Raw genomic sequence first — 10001 nt, 5'->3', positions numbered from 1 at the left:
TGGACAACATTGAAAGGGTCCAGAGGAGGGCCACCCGCATGATCCGGGGACAACAGGGCAGACCCTACAATGAAAGACTGCGGGACCTAAACCTGTTCAGCCTTCACAAGAGAAGGCTGAGGGGGGACCTGGTGACTCTATAAACTCACTAGGGGGAACCAGAAGGGTTTGGGGGAGACACTGTTTCCCCTAGCGCCCCCTGGCATGACAAGGAACAACGGACACAAATTATTGGAGAGTAGGTTTAGATTAGACATCCGCAAGAACTACTTCACAGTTAGGGTGGCTAGGAGCTGGAACCAACTTCCAAGGGAAGTGGTGCTGGCTCCTACCCTGGGGGTCTTTAAGAAGAGGCTTGATGCCTACCTGGCTGGACTCATTTGAGTCCAGTTTTTGTTTTTTTTTTCTCCCACCCAGGCGGGAGGTCGGACTTGAAGATCTACAAGGTCCCTTCTGACCCTACTTCTATGATTCTATGATTCTATGAATTCATCTCAAACACTTGGAGGAGAAGAAGTTGATTAGGAACAGTCAGCATGGATTAACCAAGGGCAAGTCATGCCTGACCAACTTGATTACCTTCTATGATGAGATGACGGACTCTATGGATGTGGGGAGACCAGTGGATGTGATGTACCTCAATTTTAGCAAGGCTTTTGATATAGTCTCCTACAACATTCTCGCAAGCAAGCTAAGGAAGTATGGGCTGAATGAATGAACTGTAAGGTGGATAGAAAACTGGTGGGGGTGTTGGGCTCAGAGGGTAATCAATACTCAATGGCTCAATGTCTAGATGGCAGCAAGTATCAAATGGACTACTCCAGGAGTCAGTCTGGTTTTGTTAAATGTCTTCATCAATGATCTGAAAGGCAGCATAAAGTGCACCCTCAGCAAGTTTGCAGATGATACCAAGCTGAGGGGGGAGGAAGCAGAAGATATGCTGGAGGGTAGGGCTAGGATTCAGAGTAACCTAAGAAAATTGTTGGATTAGGCCAAAAGAAATTTCATGAAGTTCAACAAGGACAAGTGCAAAGTCCTGCACTTAGGACAGAACAATCCCATGCACCATTACAGGCTGGGGGCTGACTGGCTGGCCAGTGACTCTGCACGAAAGGAAGGGGTGGGGGATGGTTTACAGTGAACAGTAAGCTGAATTTGAGCCAGCCCTTGTTGCAAAGAAGGCTAACGGCATACTGGGCTGCAATGTTAGGAGTGTTGCCAGTAGGTCCAAGGAAGTAATTATTCCCCTCTGGTGAGACCACATCTGGAGTACTGTGTTCAGTTTTGGGCCCCCTACTACAGAAAGAATGTAGACAAATTGAAGAGAATCAAGTGGAGGGCAAAAAATAGTGAGGCAGCTGGGGCATATATGACTTATGAGAAGAGGTTGAGGAAATTGGGTTTATTTAGTCTAGAGAAGAGAACACTGAGAGGGGATTTAATAGCAGCCTTCAACTACCTGAAGTGGGGTTCAAAAAAGGATGGAGCTAGACTGTTCTCAGTGGTGGCAGATGACACAACAAGGAGCAACAGTCTCAAGTTATGGCAAGGGAAGTTTAGAACTTTAAAAGTTTAGAACTTTAAAACCTTTTTTTTTTACAACAGAATATGTAAAATAATTCAAAGTGACCTGAAAAGGCAAAAAAACCCTCAAAACCCAAACAAACAAAAATCTGAGGTTCTCTATATATTTGGGAGCTTTTCTAAAATTGTTGGAATTGCATTTTACCTATATTTTGCAGAAGGATCTTGGGGATGTCATGTAGTCTGTACAGCTTTATTGCATATTCTAATATTTCATAATGTGCTGAATGCTGTCTTATATAACCCTGTAATAAACTTATCAATATCCCACAACAGAAAAATATATAAGATTTTATTCTTTCACCCTCAGGACATGTGGTTTATAAAGAAGCTGACTTTGGATAGATGAAATAAGACATATTTGAATAAGTAAGCCCAGGAGGCCCAGATCAATAATTTGTGGAGGCCCAGGTCAGTAATTATCATACACAAACATTCAGAGGCTTAGTTAGGTCTCTGTGGTGAGAAAATGAGGTTAGGAATATCAATGAGACAAAGTTCTTTCATGCGATTTCCAGAAATGTGTGGTTTCAGTTAGGTAACGAACATCAAGAACCATAAGCTATGCGACGGATCAGCCCAGGTAAGTACTAAGGGGCCTGACAGACATCAGGACAAGGGGGTAGCAAGGGCACTCACTAGGGGGCTTAAATGTCTCTACACTAATGTGTCATGGGGAACAAGCAGGAGGAACTTGCACTCCTGCTTGCAAGCAACAACTTTGACCTGGTTGGGGTAACTGAAACCTAGTGGGACCCTACTCATGACTGGGCAGTAGTCATTGAAGGTTATAGGTTGTGCAGACGGGATAGAGTGGGGAAAAAAAGGGAGGGGGGGTGTTGCTCCCTATGCTAAGGAGCAATATACATCCATAGTCAAGATGAGATCAGAGGAGGGCCAAATTGAGGTACTGTGGGTTAGGATACAAGGGGGTCAAGGGGAAATGGACTTGGTAGTGGGGGTCTACTATAGACCACCACACCAGGAGGATGAGCTAGACCTGGAATTCTCTGGGCAGCTCTCAGAGGCTGTACGGTCAAGAGATATGGTTGTTGTGGGTGACCTAAACTACCCTGACATCTAGTGGGAGGATCAGTCAGCCAGAACTAATTGCTCACACAGGTTCTTAACCAGCATACAGGATCTCCACCTGATGAAAGAGGTATACAATCCCACTTGGGGGAACACCTTGCTGGACTTGGTACTGGCTACAGGGGACAACTTGTTGGGGGATCTGCAGGTACAAGGTAACCTAGGGGATAGGGATCATCAATTGATTGAATTCACTATCTGGCAAAGGGTGGGAAAAGTAACCAGCAGAGAAGTGCTAGATTTCAGAAAGTCTGACTTCAGGGTGCTTAGGAGATTAGGCAGTGGGGCATTAAAGCTCAAGAGCATTGGCAAAATGGGGGTCCAGGAAGGGTGGTCATTTCTCAAGGAAGTAATCCTTTGGGCACAGGAGGAAGCAATCCCACTGCATAGACAAGGGGGCAAAGGGACCAAGAAACCCTCCTGGATAAACAGGGAAATCCAGGAAAGCCTGAGGGCAAAAAGGGGGCATACATGCTGTGGAGGAAGGGGGTAGCTGCCAAGGAGGAGTATACTTGCTTTTGGAGGGAATCAGGAAGGCCAAATCAGGATTAGAACTCAGGCTGGCGACAAAAATTAAGAACAACAAAAAGTCCTTCTTCAGGTACACAGGGAGCAAAAAGAAGGAGCAGGGCAGCATAGGACCCCTACAGGATAGACAAGGGCAGATGGTGGTAGATAGGAAGGACAAAGCAGAGCTCTTCATTGAGTGTTTTCCCCTCTGTATTCTTGAACTTGGATCTAAACAAGTCTCTCAAATGCATTACTGACAGAAGCAGGAGAAACATCAGCCTACCAACTGTCAGTGCCAACCTAGTAAAGGGACACTTGGAGGGGCTGGGTGCGTTTAAATCAGTGGGATTGGATGAGCTCCATCCAAGGATGCTGAAAGAATTAGCCAGTGTCATAGAAGAGTCACTGGTACAACTGTATGAGCACTCGTGGTGCTCAGGTGAGGTCCCTGAGGACTGGAAAAGTGCCAGTGTGGTCCCTATTTTCAAGAAGGGGAGGAAAGAGGATCTGAGTAACTATAGATTGGTTAGTCTCACCTCTATCCTTGAAAAAATTATCAAGGATCACATTTGTAGGAGTCCAGTGGGTAATATGCTGAAGACCAACCAGCATGGGTTCATAGCAGGTAGCTCCTGCCTGACTAACCTTGTTTCTTTCTATGACCAGGTCAGTAAATACTTAGAGGCAGGAGTCGAGGTAGATGTCATCTACTTGGACTTTAAAAAGGCCTCTGACACAGTATCCCATCCTATTCTTATAACAAATTGAGCAGCTGTGCCATAGACGATTAACACAGTCATATGGATGGTAAATTGGCTTAAGGGTTATACCCAGAGAGTGATGGTGGACAGGTCGGTATCGACCTTGAAAGATGTGGGCAGTGGGGTCTCCCAAGGCTCAGTCCTTGGGCCGGTGCTGTTCAATAGCTTCATCAGAGACCTGGACGAAGGCATGGAAAGCACTCTGTCCAAATTCGCAGATGATACCGAACTATGGGGTGAAGCAAATACACTGATTCGAAGAATCCAAATCCAGGCAGACCTGGACAGGTTAGAGAAATGGGCAGAAAACAATAGGATGCAGTTCAACAAGGACAAGTGCAAGGTGCTGCACCTAGGGAGAGGGAATCACCAGCACACCTATAGGCTGGGGGATGACCTTTTCAACAGCACAGCGGCAGAAAGAGATGTTAGAGTTGTTGTTGACTTCAAGATGAATGTGAGTCGTTAATGTGACAAAATAATTAGTAGAGCTAACCACATTTTGTCATGCATTAGTAGGTGCAGCACAAACAGGTCCAGAGAGGTGATGCTCCCTGTCTACGTGGCACTGGTCAGGGCACAGCTAGAGTACTGCATCCAGTTCTGGGCACCGTAATTCAAGAAGGATGTGGACAGCTGTGATATGGTCCAGATGAGGGCCACTTGTATGGTTAGAGGCCTGCAGGGAAGGATTATGAGGAAAGACTGAGGGACCTGGACCTTTTCAACCTCTGCAAGAGAAGGCTGAGGGGGAATCTTGTGGCAGTATGCAAATTCACTTGGGGGGTAGGGGGCGGGCAGCATGGAAGAGGAGATGTTCTGTTTACCAAAGCACCCCTTGGAATAACCAGAAACAATGGCCACAGGCTGATGGAGAGTAGAGGCTTAGGTTGAACATCATAACTTCTTCACAGTTAGGGTTGCCAGAATCTGGAATGGGCTTCCAAGGGAGGTGGTGCTCTCCCCTACCCTGGGGGTCTTCAAGAGGAGACTGGACAAGCACCTGGCTGGGATCACATGACCCCAGCACTTTTTCCTGCCACTGGAAGGGGGTTGGACTCGATCATCCTTTGAGGTCCCTTCCAACCCTAGCATCTATGAATCTATGGAAGCCTTTGTTGCAGTGTTTTGGCTTTTCCATTTATTTATGCAGCTAATAAAAAGGTACAGTGTCATTTCTTAGTAGTAAATTATTTCCCAAGCCTCAAAAGAAGTTCAGTTTCTTGTCTGAACTGATACAGTAAGATCAAATGACAACTGGAACTGTCAGGCCAGTTGTGCAATACCAAGTAATTGTCTGCAATTTATGTGAAATGAACATCAGTATGACAGCTGAATAATGAAGACTGCTGTTTGCTAACACTAGTTCTGGAATCATCATAAAAGTGATAGTCTTTGGAGTGATTCGTATGCATAACCAATCAGTTTATTCAAACAGGCATCCTCATTCCTGTAACTCTTTCAGAGATATGTGCCACAGAAATTGGCAGTATACTGCTTGAGGAATAGGATGAATGGACAAAATACTGCAGTTTTTCAGCTGGGCACATTCTTTTTATTCCCCCCCCCCAGTATTTTGGTTGATCAAGCTAACTAGAAAAACATAAACACATTCTATATTTAATAGATGTGTTAATGAGTTACTGACAAAGGCAATGAATAATAGTACTTACCCTAGTCCTAGCAGTTGGCAAACATTGTTTGAAATCTGCTCAGTCCAGTAATCTGCACATACTAGATGCCATTTATTCTCAATCCTGAATTGTACCAACCCACTGACACTTAAAGAACCATTAAACAGACGTACTATGGACAAAAACAGACATATGAATTATCAGCTAGGCTAGAGTACCGGAAATATAATGCAGACAACAGACTAGATGCATTAGTACTGGACCACAGAGCTCTAAGTTACTTGGCCTTACAGCAAAGAGGAAATATGTGCCTTAAAGTTGATATAGCCCAATGATGGCAAACCTGTCACTGACACATCTTCCTGAATTTCTAATCCCGGGGGCAGGAGGAGGGGAGACAGTGTCCAACAAAGTTACTGCCAACGCCTCATCAATGAAAGCTGTTCAATTGATATGAAAAGCCCAGATTTCAACCAACCTGTTTTCAGGCCTTTTCTCAGCCAGCAGTACCTTATTTCAGATCATGATGCAAGGACTTAGCTACCCAAGTATCATTGCAACCAAACTGGTGATTACCATAAAAAGAGTAGCTGACTGAAAAACTGAAGTTTTCATCTTGTGGGAAATGCTATCATTTTGTCATTCGCTTTGTCACAAATCCCGACTGAGAGAGACAAAACATCAAAGCTTTTGAAGAAGAAAACATTCAGAAAAAAGTATTTGGAAACATCATAAAAAGCAACTTGAAGAGGAGGCAGTCACTTAATCTTTTACCTCATTATTAAAGGTGCAGACTAATATTGAAGCCAATTTTTGCATTAGTTGTTTTGTTTCTTTTTTTTAACTGGAAACAGTTTACCTCAAACTAGATTACATATTCTAGTACATGGTATTAGAACAAGCTATGGCAAAAACATATTTGGAATCAAGTACAGAATACCAGTATAGGACAGAGATTACCTTAGCCATATTTAAAAAATGCCTGCATTAAAAATGTTTATAAAATCTTTTTCATCTATTCTTTGTTAAATAATTATATTCACAGCTTTTGCTGTAAGATACTTTAATATAATTTTTATTTTATTATAAACTATATTGTTTTAATATGCTATATTAAACTAACCTAAGCTAATATTTAATATATACTACTAAGCTAAACTAATATTAAACTAAACTAAAAAAACTTAACTATCTTATTTTTAATATATAATATTCTCACCATCAAAAATAACAAGCTAAAACAGTAAGAAAAGTTAATGTTTGCCTTTAGATACAGGAGCAGATCCAGTTGCACCCCCCCTTGCATTCCTTCTCCATCCAAAGTTAATAACCTGGCAGTGGCAGCAGCATTTCTAGTCAGACAGCATTGGGAGTGTCTACATGCTCATCAACGTGCCTTAGATACTGTGCTTCTAGTTTAGTACTTCCTTAACAAATGGCTCATTAAAATCTGTGTGAATTCTTCTAAACTCCTCACTCCACAGGTGGTAATTACCAGCTGTCCTTTTTAATAGACTTCATGTTCCACTAATTAAGCTAGCTTTCTGGCTGTTGGCTCCTTCTGGTAACATATTTCTTACTTAACCCTGCAGACTGTTTCCAACTTATTCCAGTAAAGTTTTTAATTTGATCTTAAACTGCCCCAATGATCTCATGAGGTCCCTTCCAGCCCTAAACTTCTGTGAATCTGTGAATAATATAGTCCTAGCTCACTTGAATATTAGTAAAGCTTCTAATTCCTTTTTACCTGGAGAAAAGTATATGTTGTACTACATGGAATAATGCACAACCATCTGCACCCCCCTTTGCAAAATCCTAGATCTGCCCATGTTTGCATATATGCACATTACGGCTGCTGAAGTAAACAGGAGCTTCACAGATGGTAGAGTCACAGCAGCTGTTGGTTCCCTCGCCATAGCAACTTGCACATACTTTGTGAGCATCTCTGAAAAGCTGATCCAATTCCTGCTCCCACAGCTTCCCACAGCTGTCCTCTCCTTTGTTCTCTTAATGAAGCTGGAGTCGAGACAGTCATGGAAGTGCTAGATTTTGGGGCAAGGCTTTACTAGCACTAATCATTTTGGAGTTTTCAACAGCAAGAGAATTATTTTTAAAGGAGTCATCTTTTTGCTAATACTGTTGACTTAACTCTTCAATTCAAGAGTTATGCTCTTAAACTGTTTTAAGTAGCCTGCACCTTTAAATTTAGAGACAACTCCCTGCATTTTGCAGGGATACCTTCACGTACAGATACAAGGTTTTGGAACGAGTCACTTTCTTTACTGTCTCTGACAGAGGCCTTGAGCCAGAACCCAAACTTGTATAAATCACCACAGCTTCACCGTGCCATTAAGAGCTGGGTCGATTTAAAACAGTGGAGGGCCTAGCTCTTTATATTTCATCTTTCTTTTGTTTCCTTAAATCAAACATAAAAGTCATTATTATTGAAAAATACATGGACAGCTCTTTGCACTTAAGGGAGACTTACCACACTCTGCTTCATCGGAGCCATCTTTACATTGCTTGAGTTTGTCACAGAGGTTGGCTAGCGGAATACATTCTCCACTTCCACAGCGATAATCACTGTGTCCACAGGTCTCTAAAATAGTTTTGTCAGCAAAGAAAACAAAACTGTTATTCTAGTGCGAGCCTGGTCTTCCACACAGATCTTCCAACCCAATGGAGGAAAAAAAAGGGACTCTTCACTAGTATCCTACTGCCATTAGAATATATGTATATATAAATATACATACGTTGCAAAATAACAATAATATATAAATAAAAGTTAATGAAGGGGAAGCAATTAACAGTGTTGCAATGTGAAGTATATTGCTATTGATAACACTGTTTAGTTTCTATCATTTCTAGCATTCTGTTAATTCTGAGTAGCTTCTGAGTTGGCTTCGAGTGTAACAATTTATATAAAGAATAAACCCACAGGTGTAATCCTGGCTCCAGTGAAGTCAAGGGCAAACCTCCCATTAACTTTTAGTGTACCTTGGATTTTATCCTAAGATATTCAAAAATAACTTGTAATTTTGCATCTAGATTTTTAGTATTTTTTTTAAAGGTCTCTAACATATCGCAAGGTAGGCATCTTAAGGGCCCCACTATACATGCAAATAAAGGCACAATGGGATCTAACAGATGATCCGCACAATTGTGCCTCCTGCCATGCCACACGTGCATGACAGAGGTGCAATTGTGGGATTGCACATTAGATCCTATCACACCTTATCACCAATGCAGAGGGAGCCTGGGATCATGGTCTCTGACAGGGCTCACAGCAGGGGCAATGGGGGAGAATGCTGCAGATGCTGTGAGCCTCATGAGGTATAGGGCTTGAAGCCATGGCAAAGGGCAGAATGTTGCCACTGCTGCAAGCCTCATGAGGTGCAGGGTTCATAGCAGCAGTGAGGAAAACCCTGCTGTGAGCCCCACAACCAACAATGCTGCCCTCACTGCAAGCCACACAGCCAATGAGGCTCGCAGCAGCAGCAGCAGCAGCAGCAGCATTCTCCCTGCTGTGAGCCAGGCAGTTGATGAGGTTCACAGTGGGGGCAGCACTGAAAACACTCCCACCAACACTGGTGATGCACAGGGTCCCATGTGCACCCACTGAGGTTGGCCATGCACTCCCTGCCAATGCCAGCTGTGAAATGGGAAGGGCCAATAGAAGTGCACATCTGGTTTTGCCACTAATGATTTTGGGCTTGGCGATCAGCACTGGGGCCGTGGGGGGACCCCCACCCCTGGTCAGTGATCTGGTGCCCCCCAGACTCGGAAGGCACCAGTCATCCATGCCCACCAACGTGAGCCTTGTCAGCTGTGGGGTTGGCGGTAGTGTGGCCATCAGTCTGGTTGTCCTCTTGTAGCAAAACCCCCAGTTTTTTCTTTCTTTCTTTCTTTTTTTGCATTCGCTCCCCTTCCCCAACCATTTCTGACTTTTTCTTTCCCTCTCTATTCCCTATAGATAAGTATAAGTGAGCTCAAACTTAGGATAAGCTCTAAACATTTTTATTTTGGTAGCAAGTTTTTGGTTTTGGATATCCACTGTTTTATATTGTATTATTATTAGGTTTGTATTGATTTTTACTGTTGTATATTGTATTATCATTTTTGTATTGATTTTTATTGTTTCATCTGGATATTGTATGGTTTAGGCCTGAGTTTGTAAGTGAACCAAAGTCATGTCAAGTTTCCATTTTATGTCAAGCCTCCATCTTCTGTCCTCTGCTTGGGCATTCTACATTGCAACAATATGATTCATTGTACCCCTCCCATGTAAACTGGTTCCCCGATGAATGAGAATGATTGAAATACAATGGTAGCAGGCCTCTACTGAATTGCCTATAACGACTGGGCCATCACCTCGCATTGATTCATCCAGGAACCACAGACCTCACCCAGGAACAGAGAC

At 43.1% G+C, this 10001-nt stretch overlaps 1 protein-coding gene across 1 annotated transcript in view; it reads right to left on the bottom strand.

The window, feature by feature from the left end:
* The window catches only part of TMPRSS15 (transmembrane protease, serine 15), a 151773-nt gene that overhangs the window by 47821 nt on the left and 93951 nt on the right, over window positions 1-10001 (bottom strand). The window contains exons 19-20 of the mRNA XM_019523896.1: window positions 8070-8180; window positions 5621-5753 (exon numbers count right to left, since the gene is read on the bottom strand). Coding sequence (XP_019379441.1) covers window positions 5621-5753; window positions 8070-8180 — 244 coding nt within the window. The remainder of the gene's footprint in view (window positions 1-5620; window positions 5754-8069; window positions 8181-10001) is intronic.

The sequence above is a fragment of the Gavialis gangeticus genome, unplaced genomic scaffold (genome assembly GCF_001723915.1).
Source record: "Gavialis gangeticus isolate Ggan-Ray unplaced genomic scaffold, GavGan_comp1, whole genome shotgun sequence".
In the NCBI taxonomy this organism is placed as follows: domain Eukaryota; kingdom Metazoa; phylum Chordata; order Crocodylia; family Gavialidae; genus Gavialis; species Gavialis gangeticus.
The sequence above is the reverse complement of the archived record's forward strand: the minus strand, read 5'-3'. Positions and strand labels throughout refer to the sequence as shown.